The sequence below is a fragment of the Trifolium pratense genome, linkage group LG6 (genome assembly GCF_020283565.1).
Source record: "Trifolium pratense cultivar HEN17-A07 linkage group LG6, ARS_RC_1.1, whole genome shotgun sequence".
NCBI classification, from domain to species: Eukaryota; Viridiplantae; Streptophyta; class Magnoliopsida; order Fabales; family Fabaceae; genus Trifolium; species Trifolium pratense.
In genome coordinates, this window is record NC_060064.1 from 601,135 (window position 1) to 628,857 (window position 27,723).

The 27,723-nt window shown below is 34.6% G+C and overlaps 5 protein-coding genes and 1 pseudogene across 7 annotated transcripts; 3 read left to right on the forward strand and 3 right to left on the reverse strand.

Moving 5' to 3' along the window:
• Nucleotides 1-1,337: 1,337 nt before the first annotated feature.
• LOC123889575 (histone-lysine N-methyltransferase ATX3) lies at nt 1,338-9,454 on the forward strand. Of its 2 annotated transcripts, none has more exons than XM_045938972.1 (23): nt 1,338-2,321; nt 2,430-2,485; nt 2,584-2,752; nt 3,326-3,433; nt 3,529-3,597; nt 3,702-3,770; nt 3,885-3,973; nt 4,086-4,178; nt 4,430-4,565; nt 4,836-4,908; nt 5,014-5,113; nt 5,249-5,373; nt 6,348-6,493; nt 6,832-6,936; nt 7,146-7,210; nt 7,298-7,511; nt 7,692-7,775; nt 7,878-7,925; nt 8,046-8,135; nt 8,241-8,327; nt 8,480-8,554; nt 8,747-8,847; nt 9,006-9,454. In XM_045938972.1, the coding sequence occupies exons 1-23, from the start codon at nt 1,533-1,535 to the stop codon at nt 9,094-9,096; spliced, it is 2,982 nt and encodes a 993-aa protein (XP_045794928.1). In that variant the 5' UTR covers nt 1,338-1,532; the 3' UTR covers nt 9,097-9,454. The 2 variants fall into 2 exon arrangements, with proteins under 2 accessions (XP_045794928.1, XP_045794929.1); XM_045938973.1 differs by having other exon boundaries at nt 7,695-7,775.
• A 693-nt stretch (nt 9,455-10,147) lies between these two features.
• Nucleotides 10,148-13,092, forward strand: LOC123889576 (putative RING-H2 finger protein ATL21A). Of its 2 annotated transcripts, none has more exons than XM_045938975.1 (3): nt 10,148-10,906; nt 11,350-11,991; nt 13,038-13,092. In XM_045938975.1, exons 1-2 carry the CDS (start codon nt 10,240-10,242, stop codon nt 11,802-11,804), a joined length of 1,122 nt encoding a protein of 373 aa, XP_045794931.1. In that variant the 5' UTR covers nt 10,148-10,239; the 3' UTR covers nt 11,805-11,991; nt 13,038-13,092. The 2 variants fall into 2 exon arrangements, with proteins under 2 accessions (XP_045794931.1, XP_045794930.1); XM_045938974.1 differs by having other exon boundaries at nt 10,149-10,906; nt 11,326-11,991.
• A 465-nt stretch (nt 13,093-13,557) lies between these two features.
• LOC123888973 lies at nt 13,558-14,254 on the forward strand (annotated as a pseudogene).
• Nucleotides 14,255-14,942: 688 nt separating this feature from the next.
• Nucleotides 14,943-17,066, reverse strand: LOC123889577 (F-box/LRR-repeat protein At3g58900-like). Its single transcript, XM_045938976.1, has 3 exons — nt 15,843-17,066; nt 15,588-15,758; nt 14,943-15,340 (listed from the first exon to the last, which is right to left on the reverse strand). The coding sequence occupies exons 1-3, from the start codon at nt 16,848-16,850 to the stop codon at nt 15,035-15,037; spliced, it is 1,485 nt and encodes a 494-aa protein (XP_045794932.1). The 5' UTR covers nt 16,851-17,066; the 3' UTR covers nt 14,943-15,034.
• A 1,757-nt stretch (nt 17,067-18,823) lies between these two features.
• On the reverse strand, nt 18,824-21,484 carry LOC123889578 (replication stress response regulator SDE2). The gene is made up of 3 exons (XM_045938977.1): nt 20,702-21,484; nt 19,550-20,141; nt 18,824-19,233 (listed from the first exon to the last, which is right to left on the reverse strand). The coding sequence occupies exons 1-3, from the start codon at nt 21,352-21,354 to the stop codon at nt 19,087-19,089; spliced, it is 1,392 nt and encodes a 463-aa protein (XP_045794933.1). The 5' UTR covers nt 21,355-21,484; the 3' UTR covers nt 18,824-19,086.
• A 1,059-nt stretch (nt 21,485-22,543) lies between these two features.
• On the reverse strand, nt 22,544-27,437 carry LOC123889579 (cyclic nucleotide-gated ion channel 1-like). The gene is made up of 9 exons (XM_045938978.1): nt 27,164-27,437; nt 26,553-26,645; nt 25,433-26,000; nt 24,866-25,078; nt 24,454-24,752; nt 24,200-24,311; nt 23,675-23,911; nt 23,184-23,581; nt 22,544-23,066 (listed from the first exon to the last, which is right to left on the reverse strand). The coding sequence occupies exons 2-9, from the start codon at nt 26,579-26,581 to the stop codon at nt 22,766-22,768; spliced, it is 2,157 nt and encodes a 718-aa protein (XP_045794934.1). The 5' UTR covers nt 26,582-26,645; nt 27,164-27,437; the 3' UTR covers nt 22,544-22,765.
• Nucleotides 27,438-27,723: the final 286 nt, after the last annotated feature.

Here is a 27,723-nt window from a genome sequence, read left to right on the forward strand (position 1 = left end):
AGAGTGATGAGGAATTTGAGTAGTATGTTGTAGGTTCTGAGTTCGATTCCCATATCATTGTAAACAAAAAAATCTTAATCCAGTTAAAAGAGGTGTATGCATTTACTGGATAAAACGTATGAAAAAAATATAGTTAGATTTGGATAAAGATGCAATGAGTTATACTAATTGGAAAAGAAAAAAATTAATAAAAAAATGCATTTTTATGTATTTACTGGCTAACTCAATTGTTATATTTCCCCGAAATTTCAAATTCAATTTGATAACTTACTTGCTTTCAATTATTTGGAGAATGCTAATATGTGTATTCTAAAAGGCGCATGTTAAATAATTCAATCTAAAAATAATGCTTTTAAAAATTGGACATTTAACTTTTTTGAAAGTCAAAATATTACATTTTTTTTAGGTAGCTTAGTGGTCGAAAATTTCACTTTTAAGATGGATAACTGGAGTGTCCGGAATTCAAACTCCGACCCCTACATATAATATGTGATATCTCTTACCATTTGAGCTAAGCTCATGAGGACAAAGTCAAAATATTACATTCATCTATGAATGTGTTCTCAAATATTTTTATTTAGCCTTGCGCCTATCTAAGTGTTCCTTCGAACTTAGTTCAAAACATGTTGAAATAAACTTACTTCAAGTGCATTTATGCAAAAACACGTTTGAAGTACTTTTTATACAAACTCGATTCAAGTGAGTTTATAGGAACTCAACTGGTACATTTAGGCAAAGTCAAAGTCAGTTCAAAGTAAGATATGTAATTATTATTTTTTTTTGGCTAAAAGTAAGATTTGAAGTTGATATGAGATAAGAATAATGTAGGTATTGATAAAAAATGATAATAATGTAGGTAATTTAGTTTTTTAGAAGGTAAAACTGCATTTTTGGCTTTTAACTTTCACAAACTTGTAATTTTAACTATAACTTTTATAATAACACTTTTGATCTCCAACTTTCGCTCATTTCGCAAAAGATTGACCCTTGTTGATTTTGATCAAATCAACGCACACATAGACAATGATTTACATGTCACGTCTACCTGTCTCACCATGTAGACAATGACTCAAACGTGTGTTGATTTGATCAAAATCAGTGATATGTCATCCTTTTGCAAAATGGGCTAAAGTTAGTGGTAAAAATGCTATTAAAAAATTTGAGGGCCAAAACCACAAATTTTTAAAAATTAAGAGGTCAAAAATACAATTTAACCTTTTTAAAATTTAAGAGGGGTGTAACTTGGAATTATGGGGTAAAAGTAAAACACTAAAAAAGTTCTATTCTAAATATTTTCCACACGAAATAAAATTGGCGCTTCCGCCAAAAAAATTCCCACGCTAAATTATTCAATTTTACAAATTTCACCATCTCCCTCCTTTCTCCTTTTCTTCCCATTTCCTTTTTCTAACACAAACATTATTTATTTAATTATTTAATTTCGTTATTTTCTTCCGCCGTCGATTCATTTGTGTTCTACCAGAATCAAATCAATTAGGGTTTTCTATTCCTCACAATCACAAAAAAAAAAAATGATAATTAAGCCTACTTTGAAATCTGGAACGCAGAATCTGAAGCGATGTAAGCTGGAACAAGACAAGGATTACGCACCTCCAGTAATTCAGAAGAAGCAGAGACCGAATAACGGTTTTTATTCCATCGGCGAAAGCGAAGGCTTGAAAATCATTTCTGTCTGTGGATCCGGCGAAGGATTCAATTGCGGCAGTGGTGGTGGTGAAATTCACTCCAATTCAGCTCCCGTAGAGCTGAAAGCTGCCACCGGAGAAACACCTCTGTTGTCATCGCGAACATCGAGAGGTCGTGTTAAAAAAGTTCCATCTAAGTTCAATGATTCAGTTCTTCTCGATCCGAGAAAGACTAATGGACGAATCGATAGATCTGAGTTTGGAATTGAAGATGATAATAGTGAGATTGGAATTGGATTTGTGAATAAGGGAAAGGAAAACAAATTCGATTCAAAAACTGAAAGTGATAATGGTTTTGATGAATTTGACTATGATAAGCATGCTAAATCGTTTAAGAGCGTTAAAACGACGGTTAAAGGGAGTCGTTTGTCGTTGGTTAAAACCGAGAGTGGAAATGGTTTTGATGAAAAGGGTAAAGAGGGGAAAGAGATTTATAAGCTAGAGGATTTTGGTTTGGGTGATATAGTTTGGGCAAAATGTGGCAAGTGTTCTCCGGCATGGCCTGCTGTGGTGATTAATCCCATTTTGCAAGCTCCTGAGTCTGTTCTCAGGCGTTGTGTTCCCGGTGCAATTTGTGTTATGTTTTTTGGTTATTCGAAAAACGGAAAGCATAGGGTAAGCTTTTTACAATAACAACTTTATATAAAGGTTTGAGTTATTTTGATTGTGATTTTTTATGTTTGAAACTTGAAATCTAATGAATTGGTGATGTGCATTTGGTAGGACTATGCGTGGGCGAAGCAGGGGATGGTATTCCCCTTCTTGGAATTCATGGATAGGTTTGTAGTGTGTGTGTGTGTTGAATGATTTTGGTTTTTGTTCTTTCTGCAAGAATATTTGGCCTGTATTTGCTCATATTAAGAATTGTCATGTTTAGATTCCAGGGGCAGACGCGATTGAACAAGAGCACACAGAGTGACTTTCACGTGGCAATGGAAGAGGCAGTGTTGGCGGAAGATGGCATCCTGGACCCACACTTTGTAGCTGAGCAAGCTGCGGAGGTCACGGGTTCCTGTGCTGATGCGACATATCACTGCCAAGACCAGGTGATTTTTATTTTTTTCACTTTGTGTTGCATATGATCATGACTGACGATGACGATAATCTATTAGTTTAGCATAAAATTGAGAGAGATCTAGCTGTGTTGTGAACTACTAATATTTTATATGACAGAGGCTACAGGCATTAGTCAGCTTTTATCTCAGTAGGAAGGAGTAAGGGGCTAAGGACTATATATGCTCTATCACCTTATTTTGTTACTGCATGCTTCTTTGTCTTTGACCTCATAAATCATGTTTGAACACTACTCATGGATTGAAATATATAATAACAATTAATCACCTTGGACCATTGAATGAAACATCGAGAGTTTAAGTGATGCATGCCATATCATGATGATTTTTTAAAAAATCATGTCTCAGACTGTAAAATCAAACATTATGATCTGTGCACGAGTTTTTGGCCTGCTTTTGATCCTTTTTTGGTGCATGTGTTTTTAATTTGAAGTCTTTCATCTTTTTCAGTATATCTGTATGAGAAACGGCACTAATTTCTAATGAATTTCTCTTTTAAATCATATAGAGTATGGTTAAATCTGTAATTTTATCCAAATTATGCAGGATACAATATCCTGTTATGGCTGTGGTTTGACATTGCCATGCAAAACCATGAAGAAGGTTAAGGATTCAAGCTGTGCTCCTCAGCATTATTGTAAATCTTGTGCAAAGGTTCAGCGAATGACTCATTTAAGATGTCTTTAGTTTCTTGACTAAATATATCTATTGCTGATATTTAATTAACACTCATGGTTCTGATCCTACAGTTACTTAAATCGAAACAATATTGTGGCATTTGCAAAAAGATTTGGCACCATTCAGATGCTGGTGATTGGGTTAGATTTTACTTCTCAATTTGGTGTCTGCTTGATTTAATTTATGCTTATTTCACATAGAATCAAAATTTTGAGATCTTATGGGGATGGACACTTTGAGTCAGGTATGCTGTGATGGTTGTAATGTTTGGGTGCATGCTGAGTGTGACAAAATTTCTAGCAAACTTTTGAAGGTATCATATTATGGTTAACATGGTCCTACATCTCTCTTTTCACTATTCTTTTGCTTGTTTGATGTCCCTGGTCTAAAATATTATGTAAGATGACTAATTGGTTACTTGATGCAGGATCTGGAAAATATAGATTACTATTGCCCAGATTGCAAGGGAAAGTCGGATTGTAAATTATCAGCATCACAAACATACAAATCAATAAAGTATGTAGTAATTATCTATTGCTTCCTTTTCCCATACATCCATACTTGTTTGTAGAGGCATTCAGCATTTGACTTTATTCTTTGAATCTTATGATATTTATTTTGGGGTCAGATCAGTAGGGAACAACCAAAAACCTGTGTTACCTGAAAAGCTAGCGGTGGTGTGCAATGACATGAAAGGAATTTACTTTCCAAAGCTTCATTCGTAAGCCTTCAACACTTATTTTATAGGGTTTGATAGCTAAATTAAAATACTTGACTTTCCCTCCATGCTGCAGACAAATTTGTTAAATTTGTATTCTTGAAGATGTTCTTTATCCACCTCAGTTAACAAATGTGGCTTGGTTCATAAGTGAAACTACCTCTCATATGAGAACCTATATATTTTTTTCACCTCTTTTTCTTACATCATTCAAGAAGAATTTCATATTCCTTTTTTATTAATTTTTCTTGCAGAGTTATATGCAAGTGTGGCTCGTGCGGGTCAAGGAAGCAGGCACTGGCTGAATGGGAAAGACATGCAGGTTGCAGAGCCAAAAAATGGAAACTTAGTGTGAAAGTAGAAGGCACAATGCAATCACTAATAAAATGGGTATGTGTCATATCTTTTTAGATTAGATACATCACAAATCTTTCTGGTGGATTGTGTGACTGCCAGTTTTGTATTTAGCAGTCAGGTAGAATGGGGTCATTTTCACTTGAATCACTTTTTATGCTGTCTGCATTACTTTTTTTCCCAAACTTTTCCAAATTCGAAGTATAAAGATATAGTCCTGTAATGTGTGTGTAGTGTGTCTTCATATTTCTATATTACTTTTGTGATTCTTTCTCATTTTTGAAATCACAATACAAATTTCCTCAGATCACAGAACATAATTCCCAGGCTGGAATTTCCAAGCAGTTAGATCAAAAACAGGTGCTTTCCTTTTTGCAAGGTAAACATGTACTTCATATGCACTATTGCATACTGAAGGTTTCATTTCTTTTATGTGATCAGGGCTTATGGAGAAACTTAGTTTACTTTTACTTTATTGCCTCAGAGAAGTATGAGCCAGTTTATGCGAAATGGACAACAGAGAGATGTGCGATTTGCAGATGGGTTGAAGATTGGGAAGATAACAAAATTATTATCTGCAACAGGTGCTTTAATCATCATTCAGGATTTTCACCCCTACTTGTAAAGTTATTATAGATATGTTAAAATTCTGTTTCTGATTTACAAAACTTTAAAGGATCAAAAGTCAATTACTTCATGTTCACTTGTTCATTGTGCAGATGCCAAGTTGCCGTTCACCAAGAGTGCTATGGGGCAAAGAATGTTCAAGACTTTACTTCCTGGGTCTGTAGAGTGTGTGAAACTCCTGAGGTAGAAAGAGAGTGTTGCCTCTGTCCAGTAAAAGGCATGTCATCTACATTTAATTGTTGGATATTCCGCCTTCATTGCGGTCCGCCCCCATCTGCGTAATTGCGGCATTTGAGTTGCCTTCATTGCAGCCTCCAACACCTTCATTGTGTTGGGTGTGAAGGGGTAGATTTAGTCTCACATTGCTAAGAGATATGGCCTGTGTAGTATTTATAAGCAAGTGGCAGTCCTCACCTTACAAGCCGGTTTTGTGAGGATGAGTTAGGCCAAATATAAAATCTGACATGGTATCAGAGCCTATCGGGTCTATCGTTGGGCTTCCGCCTTCCTCCGTCGTCCACGCTTCAGGCCCATTCCGCTGGGCTGAAGCGTGAGGGAGGGTGTTAGAAGCCCACACTCGGTGGGATTTAGTCCCACATCGGATAGATAGGACTCTTGAGAAGAGTTTATAAAGAGGAGGCAATCCTCACCTTACAAGCCGGTTTTGTGAGGATGAGTTAGGCCAAATATAAAATCTGACATTAATAATTTCTCTGGTCTTGCCATTTTTGCTGTATTATTACATTATATCAAATTCTTCAGGAAAGTAGTAACTTATGGATCCAGCAAAATAATTCTACAGTGAGAAATAGGCAATTTTCATTCTTATCACGATTAGCTTGACTCTATCATGTACTAACCGATCTATGCATGCAATCACTTTATCCCATTTTTTACATAGTTATGGAGAATTCACTTATATGTCATGCAAATATGTTTTGGGGGTATCTTGAAGAGCTTATTTAAAGCTTATTTGTACTTATTTTATGATATAAGAACTTATATTAGTGTTTGGATGAACTTATAAATAATTTATGATGTGTTCAAAAGTTGTTTTTGGCTTATGTCTGAAGTCCTAACACTATCAACTTACCTTTTATATGGCCTTTTCCCCTTTTAATTTTTCTGTTGTGGTTATATTTGTCATCCATTGCTAATTTGCTTTTATAATACGGGGGCAACTCTTTGCAGGTGGTGCACTGAAGCCAACTAATGTTGAGTTGCTGTGGGTTCATGTAACATGCGCTTGGTTTCGGCCTGAAGTTGTTTTCCGAAACCACGAGGCAATGGAACCTGCCTCTGGAATCCTTAAGATTCCTGCTAATTCCTTTTTGAAGGTAAACCATAGGGGATAAGGCTTTCTTGAAAGTTGTTGTTGTCAGGTGATTTTAGCTAGTAGCCTGCAATATTCTTTCTAGCAGTAGCTATGAACTAATTTGCATGCTTGTTATGATGATCGCCTGGAGTGAATTCTGTTGGGGGCAGGGGATAAAAATGACAATTATACAATATAATTTTTTATTTTTGTAATTCCATTCCCCAACATTGTTTCATTACCCCTAAATTACTTATACAAAACACTTTACACTCAAGTTATTGTGATCCTTTTCTAGTTATTTTACACTCTTACTTTCACATTCATTATTTATATGTTTCTTGTCTACATTGGTGCCAGACTTGTGTGATCTGTAAGCAAAGCCATGGTTCCTGTACAAGTTGTTGCAAGTGTGCTACATACTTTCATGTGATGTGTGCATCAAGAATGGGATATGGCATGGAAGTAAGTATGATGGTCGTTTTACTTAAATTTAAACTGGTCCTTGATCTGAAACTGCTACTTTTTCTTCTTAATTTTCTCTTTTCTTTGGAGGGCAGCAAAGTCATTTATGTCTATAATAAATATATAGATTTCTATGAAAGTTAGCATTTAGTTATATGGCGATTATTACCACTGCTGGGAAAATATGTTAATATTGTTTAAATGTACAGTTGCGTTCTACAGTGAAGAAGGGGACTCGAATAACAAAGACGCTAATATATTGTGCAGTTCACAGGTTTGAGCTCTGGTCCTCAAATTATACTAATCTTATTTTCCACGTGTTCTTTTGAAAAACCGTTTTTACATTTTAATTTCATTTTAGGGTCCCAAATCCAGATTCAGTAGTGGTTCTGCATACACCCCTGGGGTTATTCTCTCCAGGAACTTCACTCCAAAATCCCAAGGGACGCTTTAGAGGATCAAAGATTATTTCATCAAATAATATAGAACTCCTTGAACCTTCAACCTCTGAACATTATGAGGTTGAGCCACTATCTGCAGCCAGGTGTCGTGTTTACAAAAGGTCTCCCAATAAGGTACTTATTTAAGACATACTATTGTGGCAATAACTTTTTATCAAGTTATCAACTTCTCTAGAAATCATACTCATTCATAGTCATTTGCAGTTTTTCCACTGCATCGAAAACTATGTAACAGATTATTATCTATTTTCTTTAATTTGGTCTTGTTCAATACATTTTCTCCTATATTGCCAGAAGGATGATGCACCAATTATTCACTTGCTTGGGGGGCCAAACCTTCATTCTTTAAGTGCAATAACTCAATTGAACCGCAATACGGTAAATCTTCTTGTTTTGGTGTTCTGAGCTATGACTGTACCACTTCAACTGTTTTGTCTTTTGGTTGAAAGCTATCTTAGTTCTAATCTTGTTCTGTGATAGGATGCTGGGGTATTTTCTTCATTTAAGGAGCGCCTTCGCCATTTACAGGTCAGTTAATACCTCAATTTGCCACAGTTAAACTTCATTTCCATATCTTAATTTTTATTTTGAAATAAAATCATATCACCTTTTTTATGTTTTGTTTCTTTTAATGTTTTTGGGTTTTAGAAAACGGAAAATTTTAGAGTTTGCCTTGGAAAATCAGCTATTCAAGGATGGGGCCTCTTTGCTCGTAGAGATTTGCAAGAAGGGGACATGGTAACATTTCATATTAACTTAAGATGGTCACTGAAGTGTAAAATAAATACTGCTACAGTTTCCCCTGATAAACTATATTTACATTCTTCATGTGCCTGTCTGCAGGTTGTTGAGTACCGTGGTGAGCAGTTAAGGCGCAGTGTTGCTGATCTGAGGGAAGCAAAGTACCGGTTAGAAGGCAAAGATTGTTATGTGAGTCTCGTTAAAATTGTTTGAGATATCTGTCTGTACTTTTCTCCCAGCCACTTGCTGTTTGCTACTTCATGTTTTATTTGGATAGTAGATAATGGGATTTCATTAGATGTTAAATCAAATCTTAATACCAAATGAAAAAAATTATGCAGCTGTTCAAGATAAGTGAGGAAGTGGTAATTGATGCAACAGATAAGGGAAACATTGCACGTCTAATAAATCATTCTGTAAGTTATTTCCAATTAATATTGTCTTGGTTTTATTGTAGACTTGTAGTACTTCTGAAGAATTGTAGTACTACTTCATTTCCTCTGTGATGCTGATAAGCGACAGAAAAAAAGAATTGCACAAATGTTAGTTTTACATTATGAATGTTTTATGTTTCTGAAAAAAATAATGAATCAATGTGACTGCTGCAGTGCATGCCAAACTGCTTTGCAAGGATTATGTGTTCTGGTGATCAGGAGAGTCGGATTGTTCTTATTGCCAAGACCAATATTTCTGCTGGTGAAGAACTAACGTATGGTTTGTTGTGTTATATATTTTTTGTGTGTGGTGTGCATGCAAACAATCTTGCATATTGGGCCATGTCATGCAACATGCTGCAGACATTTTTTCTTGTTCAGGAATGGTTTTTTTTTGTCTGACTTTTTCTTTTCCATCTCAACGTTGCCACAGATATGACTACTTGTTCGACCTAGATGAGCGGGCTGAACTCAAGGTTCCCTGCCACTGCAAAGCCCCCAATTGTAGGAAATTTATGAACTAAGTTGGTCAATGGTTTCACATTGTTTCTGCCAGTGGAGCAATTGCACTATCCAAACCTTACAGGAAATATTTGTCCATTGAGATTGTACTTTTTTTAAAGTTAAATTAATTCATTTGTATATCACTTTATTTATTTCATTATTGGTATAAAAGGGAAAGTCTTCCAGCCATGAGCTCAAAGCATCTGTTGTTACTGGCCGCGCCTTCCACATCCATACTCTACATTCAATTTTATGACGTTAATGGATGCAATTTAGGCCGCCGGATGTATTATGTAATTTATGTTCATTACATACTTTGTAAAGACACTCCTTTGACAATCATCACTGCTATATTTGATTTGGGTTCATATTATATAATTTCAGATTTGGGTTTCATATTATATAATTTCAGTTGCAGTTTTAGGTTCAGAGACCTTTAAAAATGGACTATTACTGCTACAGTTTGCTGATCATAGCTAACTTCTGTTGATCTTATATATGATATTTTAAAATGCACCAGAATCTGTTTTAATTTAATATTGGTACTTTGCATTATACAGTTAATCAACTTGTATCATTTTAAACAATTGAGTTTAATCAGTGCAATTTGTTTTTTTGTGCAACGTCAATGTTGTGCAAGATATATTTAACTATTGTCATATTAAAAAGATATTTTACAAAGAATATATTACTTTACGACAAGATTGTTTATATTATTTTTCTTCAAAACAAGGCAATTATGTGTAACAAGCCGTGTGCAGTAGTACAATACAATTCTTCAAGTCATTATTGTTTATTACGGTAAATCTTGTTAATTATATATATATGTACATGTCATTAACAATTATGAATTTGATGATCTTTGGAAAGGCAAAGAGAAACAAGAATGTCTCTGAAAACTCTTTCTTGGAAGGAGTCTGAAAGCTGAAAATATGTTAGTAAACTTGTTTTTAATTTTATCCAATTGCCTATTATGCTGACATGGCAAAAAAAGAAGACATACTTTAGTTGATCCTTTCTTTATCTTTGTTAGACATTACCAATTACTACCATTATATAATAATACCATTTGACTTTAATTATTGCTTCTTAATTAACTTGGATGAATGGTTTTCAATTCTTCATTTTATTAGTTGGTTTGTTCTTATTCATCTAAAATAGCAATGGACATCTTGAAGTTCCTCTTTCACTTGTTCATATTATTTCCTGTCATATATACCTCAGAAGACTATTGTCGAAATTCTTGGTGCAGTGAGAATAACATCCTTATTCGTTTCCCTTTTCAATTAGAAGATGAAGGTGATCGATATCCTTATTGTGGCTATCCTGGTTTCAGCTTAACTTGTACTAATGATAGCAAAACAGTTCTAACACTTCCTTATTCGGGAGTTTTCTATGTTCGCAGAATTGATTATCTCGGACACCACATACAAGTCTATGATCCTCATCATTGCCTTCCAAATCGTCTTCTAAGCCTCAACCTTTCAGGTTCACCTTTTGATACTGAATTTCTTACTAATTACACCCTCTTGAGTTGCTCAACTCCTAACCTAGGATCGCAATTCACACCCGTTGATTGTCTTAGCAATTCTACACATTTTGTATCAGCTACTCCTTCATTGAGCTTCCCCAATTCATTGCCTCAGTCTTGCCATGTTATTAGAAATATCTCAGTTCCAGTTACAACATCATATCAGGAAATTTTCAGTGAAGATCTTCAACTAACATGGTCTTCACCTGATTGTAGATATTGTGAATTACTAGATAGCATGTGTGGATTTGAGAGCAGAAATAGTAATCATGTTCGTTGTTCCCCTAATCACCAAACAGGTAACTATTGATTTTTTCGGCATGTCAACTCATTTGTTTAGTGATTCATGACATGATGTTATGTCATAATTTAATCTAAATTGTTTTGTTTTTGTCAACTTTCTTGCTTAGTCAAAAACTTTATAATCTAAATGTTCATATATTATTCAGAATGACACATACAAAATTTGTTTGAAAATTTTAAGTCAATGATATGGTATCAAATATCAATAACCATAATGGTGACATTTTTATGTGTCGACTTAGTGGGTGTTACACTACTATGCAAGCAAAAAATGAAAGAACTAAAGGGGAAAAAATGAATGAAAAACTTGGTGAATACTACTTATACATAGGATGCATGCGAATTGAAAGTAAAAAGTCACATCAATCCTTCTTTTTTTCAACAGATACTAACATATTTATTCATAATTACTCAGAAGTCAGAACTTTTCCATTTTCAGACCGTTCGCGAGATGGTCATTCACACGGTAGTCTTTTGATTTCAAGAATCATCATATTATCGATTGGGGGAATAGCTATGTTGTGTGCAATTGGGATAGGATGCTTAACGCACTTCAATCGCAGAAGAAGGACAATATCAGATGAACCTGCCATTGACATTACCATTACAAGGATGAGGATGGGTTTAGATGAGTCAACAATTGAGTCTTTTGAGAAGATTGTATTAGGGGAGAGCCGAAGACTTCCGGGAGTAGGACACACTGATGGAACCGGATGTTGTTCAATATGCCTATCAGAGTACAACGGCAAGGACATAATCAGATGCATTCCTGAATGCAAACATTGTTTCCATGCTCACTGCATCGATGCATGGCTTCGCATGAATGCTACATGCCCAATTTGCCGCAACTCTCCCTCCGCTAGTCATTCTCATTTTCACATATCATCATCATGAATCAATTTACAGAACCATTGCTTGTAAATCACACCATCAGAAATTGGGATATATGTATTAGTGTATATAGGTATAGATAGGGCTTTCCATATTTTGAATCTGCCTTCTGATGAATATTTGTTAAATTTATTCTCAATAGTTTTCATTTTGTATGGAATTAAGTTAAACAGGATAAAAGCTACATGAGGTTGTTGGGTTTTTGTATGATTGGCTACATTTTGCAAAAACATATTTTAGCCAAGTGTTGAGACAAATGTGCTGACCCCAAGTGTTGTGACAAATGTTGGTACACTTTGGAACAACACCTGTCTCTGTATCTGCGCGCGCCAGCTAGCTGTTATTATTTTTTACTCAATCTTTTGAAGATCTGTTTGAAGAATTGTTTCAAGGTTTCTTACAGAGGATGGCGCACGTGTTTAATGTGTTTCAGGAGGCAGCCAAACCCTAGTTTTATTTTCCAAAGGAATTATATTTTTGGAAAATATATTTTTGCGTTTCAAAAATATAACTATAGCTTTCAAAAATATATCACAGCTGCCGCAGTTCTAGAAGCCCTAATTTTGTCTTGAAGCCCAAGTCATTCTACTACTATAAATACGAAGGCAAGCATATGGTTTCAAGTATCTAAAATCGTGTCTTACAAAGCGTGTGTTGTTAGGGATTTTAGAGTGTTAATTGTGAGCCTTTCTTGTGTCTTACTGATGCAAGCTTAGGACCTGAGTTTATTGAGTTGTATGTGTGAACTTCTCCTAAGCTTTGAAGTACGGAGATTGTTCTAGTGTGTTGTGTGGTTTGCTCGCAAGCTTTTAAGCAAGAGTGAATCCTAGTTTCTTAGGAGTGTGTCTCCACCTGTTGTGATCGTGGAATTGAATAACAACGCTGTCTGTGTTGTTAAGGTGGGAATTGGGACGGGGTCTCATATCTAGGAATTCCTAGGTAGAAGTGTCATTGGGTAGTGATTAAGTGAGAAGTTGTAAACGGGTGAGTTTAGCTTCGAAGTAATACTGCTGATAGTGGACTTCATTCCTGGATTGGTATCCCCCAGAGTAGGCTTTAGGCTGAACTGGGTTAACAACTCTTGTGTGTTATTTACTTTACTGCTTGTATTGTTTTATGTTATTTGCTCTGTTTATAGACAAGTGTTGGCGCACTAGTAACAACATCTGTCTACAACAGACAAGTGTTGTCACACCTTGATCAACACCTGTCCACTGTGTGCCAGGAATTTCAGAGGTGATCAAACTTTGGGATTCATTTTGCAGTTCTAATTTAGAGACCTTTCAAAATTCACAATTACAGCTACATTATGTAACTTCAAAGAAACATACGCTGATCGTAGCTATAACTTCCGTTGATCTTATCATATGTTATTTTTAGGGTAAAACGTATTTTTCGTCCGTCCCTAAAATATGGGCATATTTGAGTTTTAGTCCTAAAAAAAAACTGTGTTCTACCTTTTGTAAAATTAAATTTCTTTCCTATTAGTCCATTGTTTTGACATGTCACTCAAAAGTGCTAATGTGGCCGGAATTTACTAACTAGACCATTGCCACGCATTTAAGGAACGCTGACTTAGCTTTGTTTTTGGTTTGAATCTTAAAAAAAATAAAATTAAAAATAGTGTGAAAAAGACACAAATGCCCATGGACAAAGTTTTTTTAAACGGCAAAAGTCAATAATTAGTTGTTAATGTTAGTATTTCTTCTTCATTTTATAAGTTATGGTTTGTTCTTATGGTTCATCAAAAATAGCAATGGATATCTTGAAATTCCTCTTTCACTTGTTCATATTATTTCCTGTCATATATACCTCACAAGACTATTGTCAAGATTCTAGGTGCAGTAATAAGGATACCTTCTTTATTCGTTTCCCTTTTCAATTAGAAGTAGAAAGTGATCAGCATCCTTATTGTGGTTATCCTGGTTTCGAATTAACCTGTACTAATGATAACAAAACAGTTCTAACACTTCCTTATTCAGGAGGAGTGTTCTATGTACGCAGTATTGACTATCGCAGACAACAAATACAAATCTATGACCCTTATCATTGCCTTCTAAATCGTCTTCTAAGCCTCAACCTTTCAGGTTCACCTTTCTTAACCGAATATCTTACTAACTACACTCTCTTAAGCTGCTCAACTCGGAACATAGGATCGCAGTTCTATCCAGTTGATTGTCTTAGCCATTTTACACATTTTGCATCAGTTATTCCTTCAGCGAGCTTCACCGATTCTTTGCCTCAGTCTTGCTATATTATTAGAAATCTCTCAGTTCCAGTTCCAAAATTTTATCATGACTTCTTCTTAAACAGCCTCAGTGAAGATCTTGAACTAACATGGTCTTCACCTGATTGTAGATATTGTGAATCACAATATGTCATGTGCAGATTCGAGAGCAGAAATAGTGATCAAGTTCGTTTGTTTCTCTGTTAACAAAACAGGTAACATCTGACTCATCCATATCCTCCTCCGTCCTTGTAGTGTTAAGGGCAAGGACATAATCAGATGCATTCCTGAATGCAAACATTGTTTCCATGCTCACTGCATTGATGAATGGCTTCGCATGAATGCTACATGCCCAATTTGCCGCAACTCTCCCTCCCCTAGTCATTCTCATCTTCACATATCATCATGAATCAATTTTCAGAACCATTGCTTGTAAATCACACTATCAGAAATTTGGGATATGTATTAGTGTATTTGCTTAATCAATTTTTTCTCTCCCTTTTCCCAGGTCTGGTCGAGACAATATAATTTGTAATGCTCTTTATTGGAGTTAGATCATGAAAGGATTTGGTGCTTGAGCTTCATATTTCTTATTCTCTGTTAATTATGTAATACAAGTTTGATAGCAAGGGGTTGGAGTTTATGTATACCAGGTTTAGGAGTTTATGTGGAATTGATCTATCAGTAGGTAAGATTATTGTAAGATGATAGTGTATTGGACTGTATTACGGTTTGGTAGATAAAATGGCTAGTCTTACATGGGCAAAAGTATTTGGACACAAAATTTAGATACACATAAATCTTTAAATCATGTACATTTCAAAGAAAAAATTAGAAGAAATTAAAACCAAATTTAAATTGTTTGCATCAAATATATGGGGACGAAGAGATCAACTGAGCACAAAAATATGATATAGTCAAAATGCAATGATCATAAGCAAAACAATTATGGGCAATGTTGATAATAGTGTATAAATTAGTACCTAAAAAACGCAAAGCAATAATATTATATGAACATGAGTTTTTCTCTTCCGACTACTTCTTCACCTTGGAGCTTTTCAATCATCCTTTCACGTCCACTTTGAAACCACAAAGGATCAAACATCCAATTCGACGAGTCATCTTCTCTGAAATAGGGACTCACAACTATTTGCTCAAGTTTGTGGGCATATTTTAGAATATTCATAACAAACTCAATTTCAAACCAATTACCAACGCAACCTCCAAATTCAATAACTTTTATCTCGTCATGAGAGAATATTTCAACATCCCTAATATCTTTCTGTTTTTCAAAGAATTTTGGCTCTGCAATCTGACAAGATAAATTTAAAATCAAAACATGAATGTTTGAACCAATGAATACAAATCAAAATAATATCTAATAAAATTATCGAAACTAATAAAAAATTGTAATATTAGAAAAATAAAATAATGAGTTGCAACTCCTTAGAGGAATCAAGTTAAAAGTTAGATTCGGGAAGATAACAGGTGGCCAAGTAAATATTAAAATGTTTAAACCATAAAAAATGTAAACCATTGCATTAATTATGTCCACTCACCATGATCGAAAGTTTCTGTAAAAGAGGAGAAGCTTGAAGGATGTTAAAAATCATCATAAGATCACACTCTTCATTTATGGTGTCGAAAGGCAAGTAAATGATGCAGTCCAATTGTTTAAGATGTTCGAGTGGTTGAGCTATTTTTAGGGAAGTTGCGACCTGAAGAAGGTCCTGCATGGTTCAAATTATAATTAAAATTCAAAAGACAAAGAAATGCAAAATAAAAAATCACTAATCCAACACTTTATGACTAACCATAGTGATAGTATATATTTTCAAACGCATAATCTCAAGTTCAGGAAAAGTTGCACAGAGAGCAAATGCATTAAGATAGTTTTCAATTTCATCAAAGTAAATAGAGAAGTTGATTCTCTTCAGCACACGAGTATTAGTGTTTAAGGCAGACAGATCATTTCCGCAACATTCTAATGAAGTGAGTCTAAAGCAGTCCACTAACATTAATCTTATGAATCTGGTGAAATTGTTGGAGGATACCTTACAGCATCCTGACACTTTGAGATGATATAAGGATGAACTTACTATCTTTGGCGTTGATGAATTGAACTCACAATGAACTAATGAAAGCTCTCGAAGGAGTTGACAATTAGATAACAAACTTTCTATGAATATTTCATCCACTTTTACAAATTTAAGTGAAAGAGATCTCAAATGTTTGAACGGAGTTAAGTCACAGTTGGTGGGATGGCAAACAAGACACTTTTCAAGACGCAAATGCTTTAGAGTTGAAACATTAGTAATAGTATTTGTAAATAAGCCAAAGTCAAGTTTATAAAGTTTGTTTTGAGTTGTGCTATTGGCGGTATAAGGCCACCATCGAAAGAGTAGATTGATTCTCTCTACTCCCCTCGCAATTGCAAAACATATCCATCGATCAATAGTGTTGCTTTGTTCACAATCAAAATAGAAGTTTACAAAGAAAGAATCGATAGCTGTGCCAGGAAAATTGTTGAGAAATTGATCTACTCGTTTTATAAATTCTTTGGGACCCAAATCCAAATTGACACATCTGTAAGTTCTAGAATATACAATGTCAACAGTTACTTCAGTGAGATATCCTTTTTCTAGTAGTTCCTTCTCAGTTCCAAGCACATTGTATATATCAAAGTACAGATGTTTTCTTAGACCCCAAAGCTTGCGCCATCTTTTAGAAAGTACACTTGTTTTCAACAAATCTTTGATGGATAACATTGTGAGGATATAAGACAAGATATCGTCAGGTAATTCACTAATGTGATCATCCATTTTATCTTAAAAAATAGTGAGTCACAATAAGAAAATTGAAACAAGAGATGGACAATTGAGATTTGAGATGAGAAGTGACTCACAGAAAAAGAGGAAGAAGAAGAAGGTATGAAAGAGTGAAGAATATCTATCTATCTATGAATCGGAGGAAGAGGAATTGCAGCAAGCGGCAATACAAAGCAGCCAATCCTAATTCATAACCTAACCACCATGTAATGTGTGCTGCGGTGTATCTATTCCTTTATACGGCTAATTAATGCAATATTTTTGTGCATTAAATTATTTTTTTTCTTATGTAACCAGAGAATCTAATGTAATATTTTTTTTCTTTCTTATTTTGGTAATTAATGCATTAAATTATTTTGTGCACACGTGTCATATATTATTTTATTTTTATAATAATAAGGCTAATATATATCTTTTTAAAATAGAGTTACTTGGGTCTTGTAACAAAAAAAAAAGTTACCTGCGTCCCATGAGTTTAACTCAATTAACAAGACATTGTATTATATATGTAGGGAATCGTGGTTCAAACCTCGGTCATTCCACTTAGAGCTGTCAAAGGGGCCGCCCCGGTCTGGAGGGGCCCGGTCAAATAAAGGGGTCGGCCCAGTCTGAGCCGCTTAGTCCGGTCCGATAAGCAAAAGCCTACATGGCCCGATGGGTCGGCCCACTAATTTTCATAATATTTTTTGTTTTTGAATAAAAAACATATTCTACTAAATTTATGTTATATTTCTCAACTAAATCTTCAAGAAGGTAATTCGTATCTCTATATTTTCTCATATAATCTCTCAAACAACAATATCTTCCTCTTTATCCACATCAAACAAACAAACAAATCTCTAACAAATAATCTCATTCTAATCCAATAAGGTTTTTGTCATATTATTATTATTACTACCAAAAAAATTCCAAGTTTTTCATTCATCCATTGTAATTTAAGTAAAAAAACAAAAATATAGAAAAAATATAAAATAAATACTATAAAAATATAATAGGCTTAAAATAACTATATTTCAAGTTTTATATCATTCGTTGTAATTGCGAAAAAAAAAAAATGATATGCTTAAAAATAAGAATAAAACAGATTATAGATATGAACAAAACACAAATAATAACAATAAAACAACAAAAAAAATAAAAAAAATTATATATGAATTTATGCATAAAAACAGGACAAAAATATAACAATAAAAAGATTATAAAAAAATTTAAATAATTTTTTTAATTCTTTAAGGGGCCGGCCCAAAAGCCTGTGGGCCGGCCCATGACAGCCCATGAAAAAATCTGACCCGATAAGGCCCGGCCCGATAAGGTATAACCCCCTTTTATGAAGCCCGACCCGTGTAAAAGGATAGGGCTAATGGACCGGCCCGATAGCCCGACCCTTTTTGACAGATCTAATTCCACTTATCCAAAAAATAGTACTATTTGTATATTTCTTTCAACAAAAATAATAATTAAAATCTTCTTATCTTGTAGAGCATGATTATGTGTTGAAAACTTCGGTGTCTATCTACACTATAGACACTCGTGAATTTACTTTTTTTCTTCTTCATAATATTTGCCGTTGTGCTTGAGTCACATAAAATTATTACGCATAAAATAGGGTGCAAACAGTGCTCACATTCTAGAATACGAGGAGGTTATTTTGGTAATTCAGTTAGCGCGTGAGAATTTCTAGGGTGCACAAAAAGTAAATCTCTTGAATGAATTTGAAAGTGTATTTTATTTAGACTTTGTAAAGTGGGAAGTGGAAACCCGGCTGGTCCATTCTCTGGCTCATTTAGCCTTAGTTTTGAACCACTCAAAAACCTAACATGGTTGAAAACGGGAAGAGGACAAGGAACCAAATGCAGTGGCGCTTATAAATTAACATTGGCCGTTTAATTTTTTTTTAAAAAAAAACAAAGTGACACAACTTTGATGAAGCTAACTGGACTGGAATCTAAGAGTATTTTACCAACTAATAAAAGCAAAATTGAAATTGTTCATAATATAACACAAGACTTGCGGGTTATACATTTGTCCAGCTTCTTTTGGCAGTTTGGTAACAGTATTATTGCATCAAATAGCTCACAGTGAAAAACAAAACAAACATAAAATGCAGGCATTAGTCTTTTTTGCAAGCCAATACACAATTAACTGCTAAACAAAAACATAGGAGCGGTTATAACATACTGTACAGAGAACAAACTGCTTCACGGATGATAGATGCATTTCAAAGTACTTTTCATTTCTTTGCTAGCAGTTTCTTCGGAAGTTTATCCAGGGGAGTCGATTTTAAAAGAAAAAGCCTTGCAGCACGCTCCTGCAAAGTACCTCCACATTTTAACCCACGTGATTGGAGTTCAGTCTTCAAATTTTCCAAGCCAAGAACCTATGAAGATACATATCCATGGAAAGTACATCAAACTTCAGAGCCTAACAAATAGTACTTGACTAGTGGATCTAGTCTATAAATGACATTGACATGACTTATATTTTATCCTATCATGCGTGTCTAAAACTACAAGTTCATCATATAAGTTCTACTCAATATGTTAAAAAATATATATATCATTGGATTTCTTTAAAAATAAATAGTTTGCTAAAATTTTACTTAAAAGTTACTGTTTGTATCAACTAACTGAAGCACATAAACATATCAAAGTGCAGAACAACACAGAAGTCATCATTATGTTTTAAAAACATACCTCAAGTTCTGCAGCTGAATTAAAATCATCAAAATTCAGAGGCTCCTCCTTTGCAGGAACAGTAGTGTTTGGCAAGCTTACTTCCATGACAGCCGTTTTATCCTCAAGAGAACCATCAACTTCCATGTCATTTGGCAGAATTTCAGAGCTCACAATATTTGAGTCTTGAGTTACAGTGCCATGAACCTTGTAATCCTGACAGCCATTATCTTGAGCACTAATTCCAGACTCCAATGCCTCTGAACAAGGCACCGCATTAGCCTCCATCACATCATCATTTACCATGGGTTCGGCAGCAACACTCAGATTTTCCTTAATAGTTTCACTACTCTGGGATCCTCCAACAGTTTCAACTTTGCCTTCTTCAACGGTTTCCTTCTCTTCTTCAGATCCACTCTCACATGAGCCGACCCCAGAAGATTCTCCATCCCGCTTTAGACCATTCACAGAATCAGAACTATCTTCCGCCTTATTTAACCCAGACTCATTCTGACTATTTAACAAAACAGATTTCTCGGTTTCCCCCTCATCATTATCAACATCTTCATCAGAATCATCACTATCACTTTCATTCAATGTCCTCTTCCCCATCCTAGAAAATCCAAATACCAACACAGCACAAATATAAATACCAATCCATAATAAAAAAACCAACAATTGACTCAAACAAACAAACAAGCACATCCAAATTTCACATTAAACCTATGTTTGGTTCCACACTCATGCCCCTAGACCCACACTTTTAGGATATTATTACTTTACAAAAAGGATATTATGTGGAACCTATTTCATACTAAACCTATTTTTGAATCCATATTTGTGCCCCTAGAATCATCACATTTGGGTTAGTCAAACGTGATTAGTCCCAAAATCAACCTGACCTTAAAGCTAATATTTCTTACTTCTACGGTAACGGAATCAATTCTCAAATTTATTGACATATATATACACACAAAACAATTCATACCGAAACTATCCAAACATAAACTGATAAAAATAACTTTTTCCATGAATATATCCAAACATAAACGATCAACTCACTTTCAATCAAAATCAATTTTATATAATAAATGTGTATAAACGCAAAACCAAACACATGCTAAATCATTTTATTAATCATCGCCTTCATAATAAATTGAAACCATAGCTTACCATATCTTCAATTTCTTGGGATCACTAGGAAGAGAAGCTTCCGATGTAGGCGAAGATTTCCGCTTGAGAGAATCCTGAACAGACAAAGCAACCTCCGCAACACAACGTTCAGATTGTTCCCTATATTTAGCTACATACTTCTGAGCTTCACCATCACCATTCTTACCCTTACCCTTATTCTTCTTCATCTGTTTCTTCAGAAACTCCTCAGCAACCTTCTCAAGCTTTCTATCTTCTTCACCAGCTCTCCATTCCTCCAATCTCTTCTCAGCATTCACATGTCTCAACCTTCTTCCACTCATATCCCTACACGCATCGAAATTGTTCGTCTTTTTCTGCCCCGCCTTCGTCGCCGCTCCACGAAGCAACGATCCGAATCCTCCTTTCCCACCTTTCAGACGAAGAAGAAGACGCACAGATGGGAACATGTTCCCTCCTTCCGGCGAACAACATATTGCCGATTTGTCGTCGTTGAGGTGGCGGCAACCGGTGACGAGGCGTTGGTGTTGGATTGGGATTCCGGTGAGTTGGAAAAGACGATCCTTGATCGAATTTGCGTAAAGGATCGGAGAAGGGAATAATAGGGTTAGGGTTTTACCGTCTAAGTGCTTCACGAAGAGATTGTACATCGTCTGGCTCTTTTCTTGTTCCATTGTCGAATTTGGGGAAATTTTGGGAAATTAGGGTTTCGGGTAAATTCGAGTTTTGGAATAGGGAGAGAAAGATGTGTAGGACGCTGTATGAAATATTATCTCGCTTCATGTATTTATAATTTTTGGACTTAAAAAAAATAAGGGTATTGGCTATCCAAAAAAATAAAAAATTACCTAACTATTGCTTCCGGTGAAAAAATTAAAGAAATTAAAACTTTAAAAGAGATAAATTTTATATTAAAATGAACAGTTTTATATTTTAAAAAGATAAATTTCTAAGACCATTTTATATATTAAGTTTTTTAAGGTATCAGTTAGTATTTTCTAAAAAAATAAAATAGGATTTAATGTGTTTTTTTATTTTTATGTAAGAAATTTTCGATCATTTGTTGTTAACGAGGTCTTCGTGCGGCAAAAAATTGAAAAATTGAATTAATGTCTTTGTGAAATATGAGTTAATTTTAAGGTAATTTGATTGAATTTTGGGTAGAATTTTAAGGACATTCTACTTATTCATTTTAAGGGTAAAATTTTTAGCTACTAAATTACTTAAAAAACATTATATTTACCATGAAAACATTAAAATATCAGTTCGGTCTCTGATTCGCCCACTAGTGATTCTTATATCTCTTGATCTCTTTTAAACTCTTAATTCATATATATAGAAAATGTAATGAATTTTTACATTAAAATGTTACTTATATCATAATCATTTTTTCAGTCACATACATAATAATAGTAGACGTAGTGATGTTATGACAATGTATAATATTTTACACTAAAAATGTATTCGTGAGCGTAACTTAGTTATAGGAACATTGCATGTAATATGCATCATGCAGGTTAGTTATATGGAAATTTCTATATTTAGCTTGTGTTCAAAATTTTGAATTTAATAATATAAAATATTTAATGCATAATAATTGAATTTACCAATATGATGCGACAGCTCACTTGTGAAGGTCATGGATATGGATTCAGTGAATTCACACATATACTGACTGCAGTGCAGTCGGCCACATATAAACCGTCCGATCAAGATCGGACTGTCCGATCAAGATCGGACGGTTCAGATTTTAAAATCAGATTTTATAATTAAAATCTGACCTTAAAATCTAAGCCGTCTGATCTTGATCAGACGGTCGAAATCTACTGACTGCATGCAGTCGACTTCACAGAATCCAAATCCGAAGGTCATGGAGAGACTATGCTTTGGTTCATTCCACAATTTCCATAAAAATTACTGTACATGAATTCCAACCACTAGGTTGTACAACGTTGGTCATGTTGGAAATTAATGCACCGAGCTAGCTAGGTATGTTTTATTCTTCAAACAAAATGACTATATTTGACCAACTACATCACAAACAAAATCTACAGAGTTACATGTACAAAATTCACCGAGCTAGGCCTAGTGTTTCTTAGTAGTGAAATCAGGCTCAGCTGGTTTTGGTGGCAAAAGAGGTAACAATCTCTGCGGCATTCGGTTGTGTCTGTTATTTTCTCTCAAGTTTCGTAATGCATTTGCAGCAAACCTTGATGCATATATGGTTGCACCAAGGCTTATAGTTGACCCTTCCTCGTTGGCTAGAACATCTTGTAGCTTGTCTTCGGCTTCACGTAATGTCCTCTCAATCTTCTTTTTCCAGTATCGACGCCAAGCTGCTTGTATGAAACATACAGCCCATGTCTTCCATTGCGGCGAATATAACCTGCAAAAAAACATATATATATTGTTGAGCAAGTTTAACAAAATTCTTTTTACTTCACTAATCCATAAATAATGATGCATCATCAAAATTAAGAAAAAAGACGATATCAAGTCATACCTGAAAGTGTGTTGAAGTTGTTTGCTATTGATAAGACGTCGAAATTGGGAAGCAACAAACTTCAAATCATCAGCCATGAGTGCAAATGCTTCAACTTCTGATATAGTTTCTACTGTTCTAGTTGAAGTTGGTAGATTTGAGGAAGAGTTTGGATCCAAAGCCCATGTTAAAAGTTCTTCTCCACAAAAATCACCAGGCATTAGAAATAATGAGTTGAAGAAACCAGTTCTTCCACCATTTGTTGTCATGGTAGCGACTTTTCCACGCATAATGAAAATCATTTCATCAACCGGATCTTCTTCACGGACAATGCAACTCTTCTCTGTATACAGAACTGGTTTCAATCTATCACACATTGCATCCAACAATTGCTCGTCCATTTTCTCAAACATTGGCACCTAATGAAAAATTAAGAACATGAAATGTTCATTAAACACGTTCATTTTCTCAAAAAGTGTTTACATGGTGAAATGATTATAGACGATACTCACTTTTTTAACTAAAGCTAAGCAAAGATGACGCTTTATGTCTCTTCTAAGATCTTTAGGGAGGTTGCGAATTAAAGTCTCTTCTTCAACACCTCTATTTTCTTGCCATTTGTATTGTTCATAACTTCTAATTCTTTGCTTCAAGTTATCAGGTAACATACGGTGAGACATCCATCGTTCTGCATCCCTCCTCTTCACTCTCATCTCTTCTACCCTAACAGTTGTAGATTGCAAATATTTCTGTAACAATGTTCAACACAGTCTATTAGCTCATTAATCACCAAAAGATGTTTAACATAACGTGTTTAATTTACAGCTCAAAAACTTATGCAAACATGGACTTCAATGGAAGTCATTGTGGTTTTGGAACTTTGTGGTGAACTTTAAATCATTATAACAGGATGATGATATACAAAAATCTATAGAAATTTAGTTTCTTTCCATAGAAAATGCCTTTCTTTGTTAATTTGAGTGTCAAGAATTTCTCCCTATAAATATATATGCAAAAAACCTTTTATCAACACTTACCTGCATGTTTCCAATAAGTAATGAGAATAAAACCAATCCAAAGATGGCAATGAAAATTGCAAAAGCTATCTCCGGGACGTAAGTACTTGTCTTGAGGTTTTGTCCAAGAGAACTGTAAAATATGACAAAATTTATTACTTTTGTCATTCTGTTAGAATGGTCTAGAAACTGCTCTAAAAATCAAGATAAGGATACAAAGTCCTACAGTTCTTAAAATGTGCATGAAAGCAGTAGAAGAACTATCTTTTACCAACCTTAAATTGCGCAAACCCCACCAAAAGCAGTAGAAGAACTTCTGAGGAAATTCTGTGGTAGAATCTATCACTTGTGATTGTAGAGCATCGGAAAATATTCCAAAATTGAAGATTTTTGTGTCCTTGATATCATCAGGGTCAACAAAATTACATGTATTATTGAGTAGTAGGAAGACACTTTCATTTCGATTTCCACAGCCCAAATATGATGCATGAAAGAGGGAAGCATTGTTCATCTGTCTGCGCCAACACCGCACTTGTGATTCTATTGAAAGCAGATACCAGTTAGCTCCAACCACCTGATATGCCACAGCCACATACAAAAATTTTGTGATCAAAACATTTTGTCATGATAACTAGGACATATGTTATAAGATAATGGAATCTGAAGAATGCAATTAAATCAATTTACATGACTGGCTAGCATGTAGAGTAAAAGATTGAAGACAGCTCCAGCCCACGCTGTCTCCGCCAATATGCCTGAAGTTCTAGTTACTTCTTGAAATAGTGGACGAATCCGCAATAGTCTCGGCACATACTGAATTAATACTGTAACCTTCAACAAATCCTTTGCCAAAAATGGACCCGTGCTTTTCAATTTTGGAATAACAGCCAAAACAATAACCTGAAACGCCAAAAGAATTAACAACAAAATTATGTCTTTCACATATTTTTTTTCAAGTTACTCATGTAGTAACTCTGAGCTGAGTTACTCCGCTTAGTAACTCATTATAAACATTGAATTTCACCAATTCAACTTAACTTGAAAGAAAAAAAAAGAAGATAATTATTCTAAATGACTTTGGCTACCATAGTACTTTTACATCCATGGAGCTCTCTCCAGCTAAATGTCAGGCATTAGATTAATCCACTGAGTAACATTTGGCTGGAGAGAGTTGCAACGCTGGAGAGGATTTGAATGAGTATCGGTACTTGTCATTAGAAAGTATAATTAACAATGAGTTGAAATGTGAGATACCTGTGGAAGGGGAATAATTGAAAGAATGTCAATGATGAAATGAGAACTCAGATATCGTTTCATTATGGCAATAGGATCGTCAACGAGTTCACCTCTTCCAAAAACACGAGAAGAAGGTGCAATAAACCCAGTTCTAAACTGAAAGATGATGCGAAGAATGTAGAAAAGATCAAAGAATGTGCGAAGAACACTGGCAGTAGTCTGCAACGGTTCATCCAAATCAAGACATTTGTCGTTTCCGACAATCACCGGAATGTAAAAGAAAAGAGGGTCCACAGAAATTGCCATAACACATGTGATTACAAAGATTTTGTTCCATTTCTGAAGCATTGGCCCCTGTGGATCAAGAATTATGCGCTTAGAAGAAGCCGATTTTTTTGTTTGTCTTTCATTTACTGGATGAACTGCTGAAGACGGTCTTCTGAATTTCTTCATCTTCTCTAATCCACTCTCAAGTCCTCTTCCAATGTTCTTCAAAATAGAACTTACACTTGGTCTCTCGTTTCTTTTGTTTACAGAATCTTTCAGCTCTATGCTAAACGACGACTCTGATCTCCAATCCTCAAACCTGCAATGAAAAGAGACATACCAAATCATGTTATTAATATGAAATTGCTAACTACATGACTTAGGAAAACTAAGAAAAAGGCATATTATAGTATTATCTTAGTACATGCTGCCAAAGTATAATATTACCACTTCTATTATTGTTTCACTATTGTAATTTGGACTATTATTGTAAATTTAAATTTGGTGGCACATGTCAAAAATACTTTATAGACTATGAAGCACGGACACTCCTCGGATTAGGCGTGTTCAAGTGTCGGTGTCCGAAATCGACACACACCGACACTTATTATCACATTGGATCGGTGCCCGACATCGACACGACACCGACACTTATTATCACATTGGATTAAGTCATTTTCTCAAATTATTATCGGTGTCGACGTGTAAGTGTAAGTGTCCGTGTCGTATACAGTGTTTGTGCTTCATACAATAAATATGACTCAGCATGAATGAATTAGGGAAATTACAGTCCTAAAAGATAGAAGCTGAAGATATTATTCTAAAAAGATTATTAAAAATATGCAGAACCAGTAGGGTTGAGCAACCTTACCTCACAAATTTATGTCCTTTTCCATTCATGATTATGCTTTTTTTTTTGCAGCAAACAAACACTATAATACTTAACTCAACACAAGACTAATGCCTGCAAAAGTAAAATCCAACATCAAATTAGAAACTCGTTTTCGTATTAATGTTAAATTAGTTCAAATGAATTAATGTAGCTATAGAAACTGAAACTGAAAGGGTGAATAAGTTAAAAGTAAATAAATAACGCTACCAACAAGTTGCATATTTCAATTTAAGTCTGTTAAATGATAAAGTCAAGTCTCCAAAAGTAAATACCAACATCAACCAGGGACTGGTTAGCAAATGAATTAATTAATTAATTAATTAAAGGACCACTAGTTGAATTAATCAGGGATGAAGCATGATATTGAATCACCACAATGGATAAATAAAAGTAGCATATAACAAAAATCATAAGGAACCTTGGGGGTTAATTAACAAGTAATTAACACTACTAATTAAGTTAAATCAATAATAAAACAGTTTTGAAAGCAAGGAAAATATAACAAGTTGCAAAAAGTAGAAAGGTAGTTAAAGAAAAACATGGTGGTTAATTTCATGAAAGAAACATAAAATAATTAAGGAAATACTAACCTTGTTAAACATGCAGAAAGAATGAATGGTAGGACAGTTTGTTTGTTTCCAAGGAGGTAGATATTCTTGATTAATTTGCAGCGTTCAAAAGTTAAGAAAGGTAGAGATAAATTGATGGCTATGTTGTCGTTGTTGAAGAAGAAATATAAAATGACAAGAAAATAGAAAGAGGATGGAAATTGTGAGAGGGAAGAACTATGACTTAGTCAGTCAAGTCAGCCCATGCATATTATTTAAATTTCTAGCTTGTTGAATTATGTTATACTAGTGGCCAAGGTTGCGCCTGTGTACAGTGTCTATTATATACATTTATATAAAAAAATATAATTTTTTTTTGCATGTTTTATGTTATGGTATATTAATAAAATATTTTTGCTCCTAAAAAATATTTATGTTATGGTGAGTTTGTTAATAAAAAAATTTTAGTATTAAAAAAAATTCAAGAGTATTATTGATAATATGAAAAGTCCACACCAAATTTTTTTACATCCTCAATTGCTGGCTAAAGAGGATGTTAATTATAGATATGTAAATATCGTCCACAAACCCTAATCTTAGAT

Bases quoted from the DNA above. Each gene is read 5' to 3' on its own strand.
- LOC123889575 (XM_045938972.1), top strand. From the start codon at position 1,533: ATGATAATTAAGCCTACTTTGAAATCTGGAACGCAGAATCTGAAGCGA. The intron at 4,909-5,013 runs GTAAACATGTAC...TTATTGCCTCAG, and splicing joins GGTGCTTTCCTTTTTGCAAG to AGAAGTATGAGCCAGTTTAT. The intron at 6,494-6,831 runs GTAAACCATAGG...CATTGGTGCCAG, and splicing joins CTGCTAATTCCTTTTTGAAG to ACTTGTGTGATCTGTAAGCA.
- LOC123889576 (XM_045938974.1), top strand. From the start codon at position 10,240: ATGGACATCTTGAAGTTCCTCTTTCACTTGTTCATATTATTTCCTGTC. The intron at 10,907-11,325 runs GTAACTATTGAT...ATAATTACTCAG, and splicing joins TTCCCCTAATCACCAAACAG to AAGTCAGAACTTTTCCATTT.
- LOC123889577 (XM_045938976.1), bottom strand. From the start codon at position 16,850: ATGGATGATCACATTAGTGAATTACCTGACGATATCTTGTCTTATATC. The intron at 15,759-15,842 runs GTTAGTCATAAA...TGAACCATGCAG, and splicing joins AAATATATACTATCACTATG to GACCTTCTTCAGGTCGCAAC. The intron at 15,341-15,587 runs GTGAGTGGACAT...TTATCTTGTCAG, and splicing joins TACAGAAACTTTCGATCATG to ATTGCAGAGCCAAAATTCTT.
- LOC123889578 (XM_045938977.1), bottom strand. From the start codon at position 21,354: ATGGAACAAGAAAAGAGCCAGACGATGTACAATCTCTTCGTGAAGCAC. The intron at 20,142-20,701 runs GTAAGCTATGGT...TGGATTTTCTAG, and splicing joins CCCAAGAAATTGAAGATATG to GATGGGGAAGAGGACATTGA. The intron at 19,234-19,549 runs GTATGTTTTTAA...GTATCTTCATAG, and splicing joins ATTCAGCTGCAGAACTTGAG to GTTCTTGGCTTGGAAAATTT.
- LOC123889579 (XM_045938978.1), bottom strand. From the start codon at position 26,581: ATGAATGGAAAAGGACATAAATTTGTGAG. The intron at 24,753-24,865 runs GTAAATTGATTT...GTGGCATATCAG, and splicing joins TCTACATGCTAGCCAGTCAT to GTGGTTGGAGCTAACTGGTA. The intron at 23,582-23,674 runs GTGAGTATCGTC...ATTTTTCATTAG, and splicing joins GCTTAGCTTTAGTTAAAAAA to GTGCCAATGTTTGAGAAAAT.